Raw genomic sequence first — 19,244 nt, 5'->3', positions numbered from 1 at the left:
GATGATGAACCCTGGAAGAGATCGTAACTATTTGTGGGCGGATCACGATTGTGATCTGTCCGTAAATACGAGTGGCATATCCCTTAGACCATAAAAAAATGGTGCTGTGCTCGCAATGAATTAAAGTTACGGTCGTTACCACGTGAATATTCCGAATCAATTATTAGTAGTGTAATACGTAATTTAGTAATTTTAAAATTAGATAAATGATTAGATATTTAGAAAATCTTCTTACGTGGTTCAATAATTTCAAAAACTTGACTCGTTTAAAGCGGTATGAATATCCACACCACCTTAGGGCAGCTTTAATACACATCAACTTGAAACAGCTGGATACCAGGGAGCATAAGAAACTAGCCGTTGCAGCTTGCCACGACTAACGACCTCTTCCTCTCCTTAACGTTCGAATTCCACAAACGCATTTTTTTTTCCTCGCGCTTTATATCCCTGCTCCTTCTTCGCTTTCTCTTCTATCCTCACCGGCGTGCGATTGAATTCGGCTGAGAAAAGCGCAGTAATGGCTACTCCAGCAAAAAGATACCCAGCCCCCAGATGCCAACCGTCGGGATTCAGGAAGCTCTCAACTCAAGGCCGAAGACCGTTGTTGAAGCCTCGCGAAACAAAGAAGCTCGCGAAGGGGATCGAGTTGTCCCCAAAGGGCGCTTGTTTTTTCACTCCGGAGAAGAAGAAGAGTTCTGCAACTCTTGAAAAGGGGGAATTGGAAACAGGAGGTGCGGGTTTGGAGGATAAGGAGTTGGCGGGGAGGTCGAAAGCGAATGCTTTAAGGCGATCCATACTGGAAGAGGCGATGAACAGCCTGCCTGCGCATGGGGCAGGGCGCGTCATGTACATAGTCAAGACTTTCGATTGGCTTCAGTCGATTCCAACGGAAGCAGAGGAAGAAGAGGAAAAGAGAAAGGTGAAGAATTGGGCATTGCCCGGGTTGGAGTTTCGTCCGAAGGCCAAGTTGAGTGATCTATCACCTTTGCCTGTATCATGTTCGGCAGAATGGATAGCTGAAGAACGAGGTTCAGCAGAGGACTCATTGGTGAAGAACAAGGATAAAAGGTTGGTAGAGTATTGAGAAATCTAACCCATAAATTTCTCTAAACAAATATTTGGTTGGATTTACTCATAACTTTGAGAGGTTAATCTGTCAAAGAAGGAAAATTCTATAAATAACTATCTTGCTTAGAGTTTATGGATCGATTAAGGTGCAAGAGGAAGAAGAAGACTAGAAGTTTATGGATCGTTTGATTTATAAAACAGTCTTGCTTAGAGTTCGATGGGGGAATAGGATTTCAGATTGCCAATTGAGAGTAGTTGGAACAAGCATGACTTTTTTTTGTCGGGACAAACATCCTTCTCTAATATAATCCACAAAGTTTGAGATTTTATGAGATTGCTAAATTTGAATACATATGATCTAACAATCTTGTTCTTGCAGAGCAAGCAGTGGAACCCATGAATCTGGTGAAGGGCAAAGGAGCAACCAAAATGTAAGAGGATATACAAGTCTCTTCTCTAGTTATTTTGTATTGTTTCTTTTATCTTCAGAATTCCTTGGAACTAGTTCATATCTGAAAAACGTCAATTTCTATATTACAGAGCAAGGCTTTATCAAAAAGAAGCAGGAACACTAGACCTAAAGTGGAAAGTCCACCGCCTTCCAAATTAAGGACAAGGTACAATGTTATATATCTCAAGGCAAGAAGGTTTTTTGTGCCGCTGTAATTCAATTCCAAAACTAAACATCTGTATGTGTTATTGTGCGCATCTGCAAGAAGCTAACCAGTTTGATTATATAAAATCTACATATGTGAGGTTTTGAGTAAAATCTACATCCTACATAAATTAGAAAACACTGATCCTTGTTAAATAGACACTTGAATGATGTTCTATAAGTGATAACTAGAATCATGCATGGCTGAAAGAATAGCAAGCATTGAACCATGATCTGTTGTTAATAAATGTGAGTTGCTAATTACTTCGTCAGGTTTCCAACTGCAAAAGCTTCCTTGAGCAAATCAAAATGGAAAAAGAAAGACACCTGAAGGTAATAAAAAAAAAAACAGCATGACATATTTATATATATTAATTTTAAATATATGTTGTTTATAATTAAATTAGTTTCACTGAGAAAAGTTAGCATTGTCTCTGTTTAGATGAAAGATGACAACGAAGCCAGAAGACATCCAAAAGTATTTGTACCAGGTGCCTTAAAACTCTGTAAGTTGCTACATGGCCTTATTTTTTACTCTCTCTCCATTTTTATATTTCCACTCACAAAAGGTTTATTTGTTTGAATGAAGGAACCAATGAAGGTCTTTCAACTATGTTGATTCTCACAAGAAGATTGGGAAATCCTTAAAGATCAAAATTAGTTTGCTCCACGTATTGAAGTCCTGGGATTATGAAACAACACGATGTATATGACCTTTTTTTTTGGGGTTTTCTGTTTAAAGTCATTGAAAATGACAGATATTTTGTTTTGATAAATTTCTTGGTAGCATTTCACCAAAAGAATTTTGCTTATCAAGCTGCCCAACAGTGGAATTTAACAATTTAATACTTCCGCTTCCTCCTAACGGGCTACCTCTTTGATTTGAATCTATTGAGCGCTAGATCGATTGAAGATATTTGTTTTGGAAAGGCTCGTAACTGCTATTTTGCAACTTGTATATGTTCAGTTTTTTCTTATAAATATATTAATATTTAAATAAATTTTAATTAAAATTTAAGTATTAAAATCACAATAATACTTAAATTCTCAATATAAAATTTTAAATGAGCATAACAAGGCAACTGATACAAAATTGAATAAATAAAAAATCTCTCTGGTCTCCTAGGTTTCGGTGAAAGGTGTCTCCTAGGTTTCGGTGAAAGGTGTTACTCTATTAGTGTATAGGTTCACTTTTCTAGGTCGCAGGCCTAGAAGTAAGATTTGTTATGGATATAGAGGAACTTGCAAGGCGTGCTAATTTGTTGAATGCCTCATCCATCAATCAGGAAGAATTGGTTATTCTATTGGCGGATGCAATGAATCTAAGATAATAACATTTGACTTCTAATTTGGTGGGGAAGATATTCTCCCATAAAAGTGATGAAAGGCCTACCCTAAATTTTGAAAGGTTCGGTAAAAAAATCAATAAAAAATACTCTTTATATTCATATAAAAATAACAAAATTGATGATATAAAAATAATTCTATTAACAGAATACATAAACTAAATTTATATTTAAGAATTTTAGGGTTTAAGGTAATAAAAATAGGAAAAGATTAGTGAAATAGGAAGAAAAGGTCTGCTCTATTGCTTCATGCATATTTTTATTTTTTATTGGATACTTTTACAAAACAAAAATCCATATTATTTTAGAATTTATATTTAAATCCTTTTTAATTTAATTTGTTTTCATGTTAATTTTTTTTTGTTAGCATTTACCTTAAAAATATATAAAATTACAAAAAAAAGGGTCCCACCTTTAATTTAATTTTTTTCACTGAACATTTTATTTTGTTAGCATTTACTTAAAAAAATTATTAAAACAAAAAAAAGTGTGCATTGTCATAAGTGGGGCCCTATGCGCCAGTCCTATCTTGACCACCCCAAGGACAGCTCTAATGGTGAATAGAGTAAAGCCTTTAGAGCTTGTATACCCAAGATACTTCAGGAGAAAAATTTGATTAATATTGAGGTTGTTAGGGAGAATTTCCTTCTAGAATTCTCCTCACTCATCAATTGACGTCATGCTTTGCTTGATGGACCTTGGTCTTTGTACAAACATCTCTTTGTCTTCAAGGGACCCATGGGTTTGCAACTGACTTTCGATAAAATTCCATCTGGGTTCAATGTCATAATCTTCCTCTTGCATTTATGCACTCGACTATCCTCCACCATGTTAGCTCAGGATTGGGAAGATGATTGCAATTAACTCAAGAGAAGATGAGAGGTGTATGGGAAAATATGCTAGAATTTGAGTGGCAATGGATATCTCTCAATCGATGAAGCAGGGGATATGAGTTATGCTAGAAGGTGTGCATCATTTTGCTTTAGGAACATCTTCCAAATTTTGCCACTCGTGTGGGAGGCTAGGCCATGTATTGCTAGAATTTGAGTGGCAATGGATATCTCTCAATCGATGAAGCAGGGGATATGAGTTATCCTGGAAGGTGTGCATCATTCTGCTTTAGGAACATCTTCCAAATTTTGCCACTCGTGTGGGAGGCTAGGCCATGTACTCAAAGATTGACACAAAAGATTGGGGGTCTGAACCATCCTTTGGGAATTGGATTAAAACTTCTCCGATTGGCGATGATAGGAATAACCCCTCCTTCAAAGGCAGTAGATCGAATCAAAGTGGCTCCTCTAAACATTAGTCTCAAGAGGACGCAACGGGAATAGTTAAGTTGTTGGCTTAAATATTGCCTCCAATTGCTAGGACTAAGTCTACATCTTCTCGAGTGACTAATGTGACGAATAAGAATTTTATGTTAAATGTGGATAATCACAAGTCGAACTCTTCAATGCCATAATTATCGAACGATGGTCAAATGGAGGAGCTTCCCAAGGATAGTGTTTTGCATAGTAGTTTAATTCCAAGTAGTTAGAACATTGCACTAGCAAGCAAGAAGAAATGGAAGAGGTAAACACGAAGCTTGTCAGCTGTCAATTCAATGGAACTTGTAGACCTTCAGCCTTTGCGCAGTATTAAGCGACTAATGTCGGAGTAGGGTAATTTCTCAGAGAAGGTGAAAAAGGTTTTTTTGGTGGCTATTTCTAATATTAATATTGGTTTATCATCGGTGGAAGCTGCGAAGCAGCCCCGCTGAGCACAATGAATTGCTTAATCTGGAATACACAAGGGTTTGGGAACCAACATGCAATCCGTGACCTATAGCGGCTCATCACTAAAAGAAATCCATCTTTACTTTTTTTATGTGAACCAGAGTAACAAATCCACAATGTCAAATGTGGATCATTAGTATATACTTTAAGGGATCCTTTGTAGTGGATAGTGATAGGCACAACAGGGGCCTCATTTTGTTATGGAGAGATCCATTTGATGTTAGTATTCTATTCTATTCATCAGGTCATATAGATTGTATTGTCAATCCTGATTCTTTTCAGTGGAGATTTTCTGGTTTTATGGCAATCTTGTTGTAACGTTTCAAATTCACTCATGGCAGCTTATTAGGTGACTTGCGGGCATTCATGAATTCAAAACTCTACCTTGGGTAGTGGGGGTGATTTTAATGAAATGTTGTTTGAATCTAACAAAAGGGGGGGAAGCTACGAGACCTATGGTATAAATGAAGGCTTTTTCTGAAGCCTTGGATGACTTTAGACTTCAGAACTTGATGTATAAAGGAAATCCTTATGCTAGGATTAACAAACCAAAAGGGAATGAATAGTCTTTGCTCGGCTTGGCAGATTTGTCTTCAACTTTGATTGGAGTACTCTCTTTCTAACAGTAGAAGTTGCAAATTTGAATTTCTGGGGGTACAATCACCTGCTGATTTTATTAACTATCAAACCAAACTTGATACTTAACTTGAGTAGACTGTAGAGGAGGTTCACCTTCTAACATGAGTGGTTGCTTGAAGGTGATTTCACAATTTTCTTTCAACAAATGTGGAAAGATCTCAATGGGCATCAGGGTCTCCCAACAAAGCTCAAGTTGTGCAATGGCGTTCTTCGAAAGTGGGATGGTTCTCACTTTGATTAGTTGGATCAAAGAATTCTCATGCAGTGAAAGGAGATGAACCGCATTATGAGCTTGCATGGAGCTAAGGAAAATTACTCACGCATTTTAGAGGTAAACAAGGAATTGGGAAAATTATTAGCTTAGGAAGAAATCCACTGGAATCAAAGGTCTAGAGTTAATTGATTGAAAAATGGAGATCGGAACACTAAATTCTTTCACTCTTCAACTTCATCTCGTTGTCACAACAATTCTATTAGAGGACTTCTAAATTCGAGGGTTGAATGGTGTACTAATCTTCTAGATATGGCAGAAATCACCATGGATTACTTCGTCTCATTATTTGCTTCCTATAATCCATCTCAACAAGATATTAATTTAGTAGTTGACTTTATTGAACCAGTGGTTGAGGAGAATATAAATAATATACTATGCGCCTCTTTTATAACTAAGGAGATATATAAAGTGGTTTTTTATATGCATCCATCAAAGGCCCTAGGGTTGATGGATTTACAACCTTATTTTATCACAAATTATGGCCATCAGTTTGGATATTATCGCTACAACTCGCTCAATTCTTAATGATCATAGTGATATATCAGATTGAAATTCTACTATAATCACACTTAGCTTGTTCCTAAGGTTCAGGAGCCAACATTTGTCATTGATCCAATCCGGAAGCTGAGTCGGGCAGAGGCTAGTCGCGTTGTCCTCGATGTTGATGGAAAGTCGTGAAGACACCTTGTTGACCTGGTATCTACCGGAAAGGTTCCCATGGGTGAGTGACGAGGTGTGATGACTGGGACGATGAGGCGAAGGTCTCCTGCGCACACTCAGACAAGCCCCAGGTCGTCAGAGACCAAGAATCAGGGAAAAAGTTGCCGGGTCAGGCCCTCCGACGCTCAAGTTAGGTATTTTTTTCCCCAGAAGTACAATGAAACAAAAGGACGAAAAGTAAATGACAAAATATGAAAAAATGAGTGAGCATACCTGCGTAAGGACAAAGCCTCCTTTTTTATATGACAGTGGGTACTTCTGGAGTCTGACGAGTGTCAGAGAATGTCGGGTGTCAGGATTTGTCTGACGATAAATGACACATGGCATCTTCCTATAGGTCTAAGGAGGGATCAGTGGGCAATGAGCCCTAGACCGTTAGCATATTCCCTGACATGCGGTGATTATTCTCTAACAGGTTGTTAAGATTCTCTGGCTTGATTGTCATATAGTGTGTACTCGCCTTGGTCCATTAACCCTAGACTGCTCGCCCTGGTCCATTAACCCTGGACTAGGTCCTCATACCTGCAACTCTTGACCTGTGGGCACAAACCTGCATTCCCTGGCTTGTATTTGTCGCCTCGTAAATCCAAATATGTATGTCTAGCCCTGCATTACCATTCGGTAAATTCTGGTAAATCCAGACCTGCACTTACTACCCTGCCAATCAAGGTCTTCGCTTGTCGTTCCTTAGGTCTTGTCCTGTATACACGATCCTGCTCCGTATTTTATCCTGTAAGTCCTGAATTGTACGTCCTGCCCCACATACCCTGCTCTGCATGTCTCGCCCTGTAAATCCTGACCTGTAAACCTTAGTCCGCTTATCCTGATCTGTACGTCCTAGTCTATCTGTCTCGTCCTGTAAATCTCGACCTGTAAACCTTAGTCCGCTCACCTTGAACTATACGTCCTGGTCCGTGTATCCTGTTCTGTCTGTCTTATCTTGTAAGTCCTGACCTGTAATTATTAGTCCGCCTATCCTGACCCGTATGCCCTACCTTCTGCGTTCCTACTTGTCATGTAGGCCTGACCCTTGAATGCCACTTATACTCGACCCGGAACGCCCTGTACTCTGGACCTTTGACCACCACGTAGGTCGGACTTTTTACTGGCACGTAGGCTGGACTTTTGACCAACACGTAGACTTGACCTCTGACCGCCACGTGGGCTTGACTTCTGATCGCCTCGTGGGCTTGACTTCTGACCACCACATGAGCTTGACTTCTGACCGCCACATGGGCTTGACTTCTGACCGCCACATGGGCTTGACTTCTGACCACGTCAGTTATCCGACCCCTCTATCATGCACCGTATCAGTCATCATGAATAAAGTTGTGGATTCGTTTCAGAGTGTCTTTATCCCTGGGAGATCAATTTTGAATAATGTAATTGTTAAGTTCAAATGTATGCACTAGATATGAAATAATAGAAAGGCTAGGACAGGGTATGCTGCTCTCAAACTTGATATGAGTAAGACTTATGATCGAGCCGAGCTGAGCTTTTTACAGACACTATTGCTAAAAATGAGTTTTGCTGAGAAATGGGTGAACTTAATTATGAGATTTGTCAAATTTGTTTCATACTCTTTTAGACTTAATAATTCTATTTTTAAAGTTTTACATCCTCAGAGGGATCTGCACCAGGGTGATCCTCATTCTCCTTTCTTGTTTGTCCTTTGTGCACAAGGATTGTCTACTATTTTATCTAATGTAGTGGACCGTCATCTATTCAAGGGAGTGAAAAGTTGCAACATCTAGCCCAATGATATCACATTTATTTTTTGTAGATGATGATTGGGTATTTTTTGGGCAAAAAGGGAGCATTATGTTCAAATACATAAATGCTTACATATTTATGAACGAGCCTCTGGACAATTAATCAACTATGAAAAATCTACTGTTACGTTCAGTTAAAGTACTTTAAATGATGTAATTATAGAAATCAAAGTCACACAAACAATGACCGTAGTAAAGGGTCACGATGTGTATTTAGGTCTTTCTACTTTTTCATTGCTACACAAAAGGCTCCAGTTCACCTACTGATATGAGAGAATTTGTAAAAAAAAATTATAGAGATAGATTTTGAGGTTATTTTCGATGGGGGGATGTGAAGTGCTGATCAAATCTGTATTGCAGGTAATACTTCTTATGCTATGTCATGCTTTAGGTTCCCAATTTCTACCTACCAAGGAGTCGAGCAAGTTTGCACTAAATTTTGATGGAATGGTACAGATGACAAAAAGGTAGTTCATTGGTTGTCTTGGGTTGCCTTGTCCAAACCAAAGAGTCATGGAGGTATGGATTTTCATAATCTTTTATCCTTCAACAAAGTTCTTTTGGCTAAACATGTTTGACGGATCATTCAATCTCCTGGCACGTGTGCTGAAGGGGAGGTATTTTAAGTACACTGATATTATGGTAGCAAATCTTTGGTCAAATCCATCTTATGTCTAGAGATCCTTGATGTGGGGTAGAGATCTTCAAAAAGATTTGTGATAGAGAGTAGGGAATGGACATAGCATCTTAGCAAATTCAGATCCATGGATTCTAGGTGTTTCAACTTTTAAAAGTTATTTCAACTCTCTGCTAGACCCATTAATTAGAGTAGCCAGCTTTATCACAGACACGGGGATATGAGATGAGCAGGCGGTGCACACAAATTTTGTCACACATGAAGCTAAAATAATACTTAATATAAGGTTGAACCGTAAGAGAGGTGAAGACATTCAATTTTGACAGGGAACCCCCCCCAATGGTCAATTTATAGTCAAAACTAGGTATCTCTTGGAGACGAACACCACGAATCCTCTCCTTTTCAATCTTCTCATGTTAATAAATCATTTTGAAAATTTATTTGGCGACTTTAAATTCCCCCTAAGGTTCGAATTTTTTTTGTGGTGGATATCCAAAGGTATTATTCCTAAAGTAGGAAATCTTAAAATTAAGCATGTTCCGATAGGGGTTTTACCCTTTTTTAAAGTCCCATGATGGGTCCACTAGTTACTATATTTTGCTTTGTCTAATTGTTCAAAGTGTATGGAAATCCTTGATGTGGGGTAGAGATCTTCAAAAAGATTTGTGATAGAGAGTAGGGAATGGACATAGCATCTTAGCAAATTCAGATCCATGGATTCTAGGTGTTTCAACTTTTAAAGGTTATTTCAACTCTCTGCTAGACCCATTAATTAGAGTAGCCAGCTTTATCACAGACACGGGGATATGAGATGAGCAGGCGGTGCACACAAATTTTGTCACACATGAAGCTAAAATAATACTTAATATACGGTTGAACCGTAAGAGAGGTGAAGACATTCGATTTTGGCAGGGAACCCCCCAATGGTCAATTTATAGTCAAAACTAGGTACCTCTTGGAGACGAACACCATGAATCCCCTCCTTTTCAATCTTCTCATGTTAATAAATCATTTTGGAAATTTATTTGGTGACTTTAAATTTCCCTTAAGGTTCGAATTTTTGTTGTGATGGATATCCAAAGGTATTATTCCTAAAGTAGGAAATCTTAAAATTAAGCATGTTCCGATAGGGGTTTTACCCTTTTTTAAAGTCCCATGATGGGTCCACTAGTTACTATATTTTGCTTTGTCTAATTGTTCAAAGTGTATGGAAACACACCCAGTTCTGGAGATATCTTAATTAGTAAGGCCAGTTTGACTTCTTTTGTGGATTACGACTTCCACATAACCATGATAGTTTCAAAGGATGAGTTTGAACTATTTGCAATGATGTGTTGGCAGTGTGGGAAGAGATATGTAAACAGAATCATAATTTGGATAGCATATTGACGAAGATCAAGGTACGATACTAAAAGTATTTCGGGAGTCTAACTTGGCAAGAGAGATATATACCTTTTAATGAAGGTAAATTCAAAACGGATTTGGAAACTTCCCGATCCTAATCAAGTTTGACTGGATGTGGATGTGGGCTATGATGAGGTCAAGAACCATTTTAGTATTGGAGCAATTGTTTGAGATTCGCATGGACAGGTTTTGGATGCTAAGGCGGAAGCTATTCGGGACCCGAGGTGAGTGACTAGTGTAGAGTTGACCACGGTTCACTATAGAATGGACTTATGTGCTCACTTGGGTATTCAAAATGTTTGTATCTATTCAGACTCCCTACGTATGGTTCAAGCAATAACACAACTTGTAGGGATCTAGGCCCCGATGGTGTGCTAGCTATGAAAATTAAATCTTTACTTACTACTCCGAATTTTATCTCCTTTGCTCATATAAAAGGTCAGTTAATAGTGTTGCTTACTTAATGACCTAGAAAGTTTTTCTTTCTTCCTTATATTAGAATGACGGAAAGATTCTTATCCCAATTGGTTACGTCAAGTAATATCTAAAGACATAATATTCTCTTTAATGAAGGCATATCGTATGACTTAAATATATATATATATATATATATATATATATATATATATATATATATATATATATATATATATATATATTAAGGCCTTTAATAAAAATACTAACAATTATTAATTACGAACAAAAATTGAATATTTCATATGACTTTACAAAAAAGCTATTGATAAATTTATCTGGGTTAAATATATTTATATTAATTTTTACCCGTTACTTATAAATACTGTATAATTTTTTACAAATCACAGTTTAAAATAATCATAAAAAATGAAAAATCGTAAATTTAAAAAAAATATTAAAATAGTAAAATGTTGTCTGTATATAATATTATCATTTTTAAAAAGAATTGATTTAGAAAAAAAAAAACAAACTTAGAAGGCGTATTCTTAGGTAAGATTTGTTTTATATATATATATATATATATATATATATATATATATATATATATATATTTTTTTTTTTTTTTTGGAATTTTCCATTCGTTCACGTGTGTGTACATGTATAAAACACAACGTATTTTAAGATTATCGAGCCAAACAAATCTATTGCATAAAGTAATCGAATTATGTTGAATCTAAAATGAACATAGCCATTAACAAGATTGTTTGTTTAGATTTAGTTTTTTTTTTTTTTTATGAGTTTAAAGTTGATTCAAGTTTAATTCTAAATTAACAAACTCTCAATTCAAATTTATTTAATTATTTAAAAATTTTACTTATTTGATTGATTATTAAAAATAATATTTTAAATCTATTATTCATTTTATAATTTATTTATTTATTTAACATATTAATAAAATTTTTATTAATAAACAGAATTTATGAATATTATTTATAAAAATTATTCACAAATATTATTCAAATTTATTTATTTAATTAATTTTATATATTAAACTAACATAAATAAATTTTTAATCAAAAACTCTAAACTTATTTAGAAACATTCAATTCATTTTCAGATATTCTTTTTGTAAAGAGAAGCATGACCTCATAATTAATAATGTGTGCAATTTAAAATATTAAATACTAAACCATACAAAGTAAATGTAGCATAAAAGAGAGGTTTAAAATGTGTAAATGACTGGGAATTCAATTTAAAATACATTTGTCCAAACATAAAGCATAATATAGCATATTCCAAACTGGGATTCGGTAAAAGGCTCAACTGAAGCATGCTACTACAACTGTCAAAGTAATGCAGAGCTTTTTACAAAGGTTCTGTGTAGATTCCTCCCAAGCTGATCGCCAAAATACTACAATGTTTGTTTACCTACCTTCCACGATAGCGGCCCAGAGCAAGAATCGTCATCCATCCGGAAACAACGAGATTGCTAGCGATATCCTGTCATCGCCCCATCAAATGTGTAGCGCAGAGAAACAGGCATATTTGGCACGGCGACCCTGCTTTGGACACTGGGATCTTCATATCCTGCTGTTGTTCGGTGGCCAATTGCTCGTTCATAGGTCCTCTGTTCAGTAACTGGAATGGTGGCATCAACATCTCTAGAAGACAGTGTGTGGTAGCCCCTTGGTGGGATCGTGTGTGTATCCCCACCTGGAACCGTTTCTCGAACTAACCTATAAACAAGCCTGTCATGCGAAACAATGAAGATGAGCCTTAGATAATGTTATAATAAAAATAACAACTAAGTGTTATCCCACTAAGTGGGATCAATTATATGTATCATTTTATATCAGTGAGTTTTATCCCCTACTATATATCATTTATATACATTTATTATAATTTCACATTGCCTAACTGAAATATTTATTAATCATCTATATATATATATATATATATATATATATATATATATATATATTCGTATCATTTTAAACGTGTCTCTCAGTGTTTTCACTCAATAGATACAACGCTAACTTTCTATCTAATATTGTCATTTTTTATTTTGTTCGGACATCCATCTTTAACATTATCATCTTTACAACTCTCATCTCTATGTGCTTGAGTTATATCTCAACATTCAACTTCATATAACATAGCAGGTCTAACCATTGTTTTATAAAACTCACTTCTAGCATTTTCCACTGATGTGGAGGTAAGAAGAGTCCACGTGGTGGATCTTTAACTTGGTCAACATAAATTTCACAAGACGTGTCAACTATAGAGTCAACTCGACCAACCGAGTTGTTGACCTCTCCTAAGGAGTCTTCTCAACAAAGGTCGACTCCTCGAAGAGTCTTCTCGACGAAGGTCGACTCCTTCAGCTCGACCACCTTTAGCTTGGCCATGCCAGCTCGCTCCTTGAGCTCGGCCATGCTAGCTCCTTCAGCTCAGCCACTCAGCTTGTCATGCGAGCTCCTTCTCATCCACATGCCACGGCAGCCTTCAGCTTAGCCACTCGGCTTGGCATCTCAACCATTCGTCTCAGCCACGCTGGTACCTTCAACTCAACCACTAAGCTCTACAACTCGACTGAGCCATGCTGATTCCTTTAACTCGATCACTCGGTTCAATCACTCGACTCGGCCAGGCCGACTTGTCTTGCCGAATTCGACCTTGCCAACTCTTCCTCCTCAGCTCGGCCATGCCCAACCGTTAGCTGCGTCGAGCTTTCAGAACCAATAGCATGCCCCACGTGAGAAGTGGGGATCAATGAAACATGGCATGACCCCCAGAGTATGAAAAGATGTGACTAGCAAGGCATGGTATGAAATGACCCACAGAGCATGGCGATGTGACACATTAGGTAGTTCGACCTAAGCGGAAGTATGCACATACAAGAACTCTCAATTTACTACTATTCTTCTTCTACATTCATTCTTCCCCGCTCTCCGCCGAAGACTTTACTTGAGCGTCCGAGTGGTTGAGCCAGAGCACCCTTGGCCTCCATTCTAACCCTCTTTTAAGCTTTGCAGGCATCCCGACAGCTAGGCTTTCCTCCTACACTCGGCAACTTTGTCGACACGCAAGGCGACTATCGACTCATCCGTCGACGGTCTTAGGTAGGAACACCCACCATGATTTGAATTTATCATTTACTTTTTCATGTCTTATTTACTAAAACAATATTATCTACAAATAACAAGCACCACGGTACCATATCTTATATCCATCCAGTGAATTTGTCCATGATTAGTATAGAAAAATAGAGACTTAGAATTGATCCTTGATGTAACCATATTCTTATAAGAAAAGCTTCGATTAATCCACCTGAAGTCTTCATTAGTCATTACAACCTCATACATATCCTTAATTAGTTCAATATACTCTATATTAACCCCTCTCATTTATCATAAGCTTTTTCTAAATCAACGAATACCATGTGCAAGTCTTACTTCCATTCTCAATATTTTTCAATTAATTGTTCAAAAAGATGTATAATTTCTGTTGTCGACCTTCCAAACATAAATTCAAATTGATTTTTTATCAACATAGTCTCCATTAATCTTTTTTCTATTACTCTGTCCAAAATTTAATGGTAAGATCCATTAGTGTAATACCCTATCATTTGTACAATTTTATACATCTCCTTTGTTCTTGTATAAGAGAACTAGAGTACTTACCCTCCTCTAATTATGTATTTTTTTGTTTTCAATATCAAATTGAATAACTTTGCAAGTCATTCGATATCTTAGGAAAATCTTATTTTCCTAAGCACTTCCATACCTCTATTAAAATATCATTAGGTCCAACTATTTTTCCATTTTACATCTTATTTAAATTTTGTTCTACTTTTAAAGTTTAAATTCTACAATATTGATCTACTTAAATTATCCAAATTAAGTTGATCGTCTAAACATTTATTAAAAAATTGATGAAAATATATTTTTCATCGCCCTTTTATTTTATCATCATTTAATAGTATCATATTGTATTTATTTTTAATACATCCATATAATATTATACTATTTTTTATTAGGGTTTGAATATGGAAAGAGACTTTTTTACCGACAATGTTTTGAACCAAATAAAACAAAACAAAACTAAATATATGAAATAATTCAACAATAACAAAACTGGTAGCTAGTTAGTCAAAACATTAATGTAGAACTCGATATGCATAAACATACTTGAAAAGCAAAGCATATTAAAAAAAATGCTAGAAAATATCTAGCAATTCCATACCGTTCACCTCGAGCAGGATTTTCAGAATAGTAAGATCGAGTAGACTCCACTTGAAATGGATCAACAGTGGGTATGACAGAGGGTTCTTGTATTGAATTAGCAAATGGATCGCTTGTATGTGGTGCATGAATATATCTCAACTCCACAGGTGTAACATGTGATAGATGGCTAGGCCTATATGAATCAGTAGGTGGCACATGAGGTGGGCCATGTGGCAGATGACCTATCCTATAAGATTCTTCAGGCAGAAAATGAGATGTGACAAGTGGCCGGGAATCCAGCCTATATGGATCCTCAAGCCGAGGTGGTGAGGCATGTGGCACATGAGCTGATCTATATGGATCCTCAAGCCGAGGTGGTGAGGCATGTGGCACATGAGCTGATCTATATGGATTGTCAAGTGGTAAATGAGGTCGATAACGGCGATCCTCAACATAGTTAATAGGTGGAGATCTCCGTTGCTTTGTCTCATTTACAGGACGAAACAATGATATTAGTTTGTGAACCTGCATTATGATTGAAATAGTCTGAAGTTGAGCGGTCAAACTAATAGGCACTAGTAGTGATATTTACTATGACAATGGCAGGAGTTTAATGTACCTGTTTTGAGTTAAGCTCAGGAGTAAATTTTCCCTTTGAGTTATAGTTATCTTGAATAGCGTGTTTAAATATAGTCTCTGGAAGTGGCAGGCAATCCATGTGAACCTTGAATTTCACCTATGTCAAAGAACAAGCAAGGAAGCAATAGACATGTGATCAGATAGATGGTGAAGTATCTTAACTGAATAATTCCAAAAGAGATCATAAACCTTAGTTGACAACATCATGATGCTTAAAAGTTATATCACACTAAAATGGCTTGTTGAATATGAAGTTCAGGCTGGCTATCGATTTTTGGATCCTTCACAATGTTCATAGACAATAGGTTGTTAATCAATTTTTAGTAAGACGAATTTCAGGGACTATCTTAACAAGAAAATGTGAACAAACTATGCAGGCACAAATGCAAGTGACAAATTATAATAACCATCAAAATGGATATAAACACAACTAACTGAACTATCTCATATATAATATTGACTTTAAGAAATAATCAATTCTGCCAGACTGAAATTGCAATGTCACTGTCTTGACAATACATACTTGTACTGACTGCTGCAAGGATTACATCTTACAGAAAAGCAGTCGAAGAGATGAATCATTCACTTTTCTTAAGGTTCCTATCAATTTTGTCCAATATAGTGTAAAGCAAAAGAAAAAGCATTGAAGATTATTTGCAACAGGCATATAACAACTAATTTGGTCCTTTTTAGCCTTTTATGGATATCTGGGTAGTTATTAGAGCATCTATATCAGATACCCTATTCAAAGATTTTATCTTAAATTTTGAATAGGGTAGCTAAAAAATCTTTGCATCAACTACCCTATCCGTTCCCTAAATTATGCATTTATGAACAGTACTTCTCTAAATTTAGGGAATGGATTCCATTCCCTAAACATTATAGAGGAGAGAGAAGAAATAGGGAAGCTGATATACGATGTTTTGAAAAGTGGATATCCAAATTTAATAAAGTAACTATTTTACCCTAAATTATGCATTTTGGATAGGGAAGCTGATATGGATGCTCTTAGCCCTCTCCATTTCCCAAATATTTTCTCTTTCAGCTCTTTTCTCTCTACATATTCATTCTTGCATGGATTTAAAATTGCAAGACCAGTGAAAGAACCCAAATCATTTGCAAGATAACCAAATAGCAAGGCAACTGTTATTATTGGACATTTTCATTACTTGAATCATATGAACTGAGTAAAAACAGCACATTGATGGGTATCAGACCAAGTTTATGTGAGATTGTGCTCTCGTGAACTCAATGGACTCATACACAAAGTCAATCAATCTTAATGTCATTCTTGTTATTGCCAGCCTTAGTTCACTTCCCTTTATCTCATCCTAATCTCATCACTAGTCAGTAGTCAATGACTTTTTTGGACCTTGTAAAACCATTGTCCGAGCTGCTTTCAATTGCTTACACCATTGACTACTTCCTGCATGAGTTGCAATCCACTCCTCTACAAAGACAAGATGTGAAAGGAGGTGGGAGAAGGAAGAACTAGATGAAGGGAAAAAGCTTCACATCACCAAGCAACCTTTATCAAGCTTGCCTCAATCTAAAGGATCATTCTTAATCAAATAATACCTTATGTTGTTAGATCAGTTAAAGAATTAATCGCATATATATACATATATACCTAAATAATAGGTGGTATATGCTGTTAAGGCAGCAGAGACATTGCTTAGTTAACTACATAATATATACTTAGTTAGATGTATATTTATATATGTTAGTCTTTTTTATCAATATAATATATCAATGATATCTAATGCTGACTGCATATACCCCATACAGTAGGTTGATTACCTACCACCTGAGAACGCCTTTTAAGACCTCAATTATATTGAATAGACTTTGAACTAACATGTATTATTATCAAAAGAATGGGTATGTAAAATATTGGCAACACTTGATGGAATTTTTCATTGTCATCGTTTGCACCACCAACGTATTGAAAGGAAAAAAACCAGAGGTAGGGTTGTCATATCATGAGTCTATCAAGTTAAATGGCATCATAAACAAGCTTGGGCTTTTGGCATATCAGATACTAGTCAAGCTCCTAATTTTGCAGTCATTGGTATATATATATATATAATATGTTAATAATTAAAAATGTATATGTAGCAAACATCTATCATTTGTTAGGTACCATCATACAACAACAACTAAGTCTTATCCCACCTAAGTGGGATCCCTATATGGATCCTTCTACACTAATAGATGGGATGGAGCCAGGAATTTCATGATACATCTACACCTTCAGGAAAAGGTGTTTGCTACAGCGACGAAAAAGAATAATGTTGAAGACACGGATCAAGAAGTCTCACAGTATCAATTACCTGAGCAGGGAAGGCCCCTCGGAAGGCATTCCGTGATAGGTCCATCCCACCCTGACATGTGGCCTTGTAAACCCCATATAGAAGCTTCAGATCGAAATCATATAGGAACAACTTAGTGTCTGGCTTGATTTTCTCGACACTCTCAATCCTTCCTCTGGGAAGCCCAAAAACGCGGTGACGGAAGCACTCAGGCTTCGTCTTCCCACTGCACATGAAGATGAATCCAGAACTCTTATTAGATGGTGCGACAGGGTTTTTATCCTTCCCCCTGTCCGCCGCCCTGCTTCTGTTGGCAGAAGAAGTTGCTGCTGCGTCCACAGGCTTGGTTGTGGGCTTGCTCTTCTTTTCCTGCTGCTCATTCATCCTCGGCTTCTTTATCTTCTTTGATGAAGCCAGGGATGGAGTCCCTTCTCCCTTCCCATTGTCAGCCGCCCTGCTTGTCCCGGCGGCCGAGGTCGCCGCTCCGTCCGCAGGCTGGATTGTGGGCTCGCTCTCGTTCAGCTGCTCCTCATTCTTTTTTGCCTTCTTGATCTTCTTTAATGGAGTGAGGGACGGAGTTCCCTGCCGCTTCAGCTTCTGCTTCTGCTTCCTTAATTTAGACGCCTTCACCATCTGTCACAAACGAAGATTAGCAGAATGGAATGAGAAAATTGAACAAACTACCGGAAGACGAACCTCTTGACGCCCCGGCCTTGAACGATAGGAGATGGAAAGAGGAAACCCTAATTGGATTCACCGGGTGGAATTGCAGGAGGGACGGATTATCATATAGACGGGAGCGGATGGTTGGCGACGGCTGAGATCAATAGAATCCGATGCGGTCCATAACAGATGAGGGCCACGTTGCAGAGGACGGCGGATATCAAATGTTTTATGACAGGCTGCAGAATGCAGGGTGACCAGGATATTTTGCTTGAGATGCTGTGGACTTTTTCAAGAGTAATTAAGTTAAAAGAGTTAAGAGAGATTAAATAATTAACAATGTTTCTCATTTCGCTAATCGCAGCTTTATGAAAAAAAATTCTTAAATTTTAGGCCTAAATACTTTTGAACATCTAGAGACTTCAGACACCATTATGCCAATAATTTTTATGTTTTATTTTCTCTTTTAAGTTTATAAAATTATTAATTAGTTTGATAAAAAAAATATTTATCAAATTCAAATTTTACACCCTTAGTAGTCTTAGACTTTATATATACAATTTTTTACCAAATCGTGTAGTTAAGGTTTTAAAATTATCAAATGTGTAGGGTAGTTTATAAATGATCAAATCACATACTTCCATTTTTATCTTTGTTTTTGTTCCCATTTGAGTCAATTTTTTATCAATCGAAT

At 36.8% G+C, this 19,244-nt stretch overlaps 2 protein-coding genes across 2 annotated transcripts; one reads left to right on the top strand and one right to left on the bottom strand.

Moving 5' to 3' along the window:
- The first annotated feature begins 337 nt into the window (after positions 1-337).
- LOC122000017 lies at positions 338-2,574 on the top strand. Its single transcript, XM_042554598.1, has 6 exons — positions 338-1,068; positions 1,448-1,499; positions 1,609-1,685; positions 1,997-2,056; positions 2,166-2,229; positions 2,313-2,574. The coding sequence occupies exons 1-4, from the start codon at positions 518-520 to the stop codon at positions 2,052-2,054; spliced, it is 738 nt and encodes a 245-aa protein (XP_042410532.1). The 5' UTR covers positions 338-517; the 3' UTR covers positions 2,055-2,056; positions 2,166-2,229; positions 2,313-2,574.
- Positions 2,575-11,859: 9,285 nt separating this feature from the next.
- Positions 11,860-18,741, bottom strand: LOC122001218. Its single transcript, XM_042555854.1, has 5 exons — positions 18,584-18,741; positions 17,909-18,520; positions 15,556-15,672; positions 14,956-15,461; positions 11,860-12,458 (listed from the first exon to the last, which is right to left on the bottom strand). Exons 2-5 carry the CDS (start codon positions 18,518-18,520, stop codon positions 12,200-12,202), a joined length of 1,494 nt encoding a protein of 497 aa, XP_042411788.1. The 5' UTR covers positions 18,584-18,741; the 3' UTR covers positions 11,860-12,199.
- Between the last annotated feature and the right edge of the window lie 503 nt (positions 18,742-19,244).

The sequence above is a fragment of the Zingiber officinale genome, chromosome 7A, assembly GCF_018446385.1.
Source record: "Zingiber officinale cultivar Zhangliang chromosome 7A, Zo_v1.1, whole genome shotgun sequence".
Classification (NCBI taxonomy): Eukaryota; Viridiplantae; Streptophyta; class Magnoliopsida; order Zingiberales; family Zingiberaceae; genus Zingiber; species Zingiber officinale.
The sequence above is the reverse complement of the archived record's forward strand: the minus strand, read 5'-3'. Positions and strand labels throughout refer to the sequence as shown.

Excerpts from the sequence above, each read along its gene's own strand:
- LOC122000017 (XM_042554598.1), top strand. The coding sequence starts at position 518 with ATGGCTACTCCAGCAAAAAGATACCCAGCCCCCAGATGCCAACCGTCG. Across the intron at positions 1,069-1,447 it reads GTGAAGAACAAGGATAAAAG|AGCAAGCAGTGGAACCCATG; the intron begins GTTGGTAGAGTA and ends TTGTTCTTGCAG. Across the intron at positions 1,500-1,608 it reads GGCAAAGGAGCAACCAAAAT|AGCAAGGCTTTATCAAAAAG; the intron begins GTAAGAGGATAT and ends TCTATATTACAG.
- LOC122001218 (XM_042555854.1), bottom strand. The coding sequence starts at position 18,520 with ATGGTGAAGGCGTCTAAATTAAGGAAGCAGAAGCAGAAGCTGAAGCGG. Across the intron at positions 15,462-15,555 it reads CTGAGCTTAACTCAAAACAG|GTTCACAAACTAATATCATT; the intron begins GTACATTAAACT and ends ATCATAATGCAG. Across the intron at positions 12,459-14,955 it reads AATCCTGCTCGAGGTGAACG|GCTTGTTTATAGGTTAGTTC; the intron begins GTATGGAATTGC and ends TTCGCATGACAG.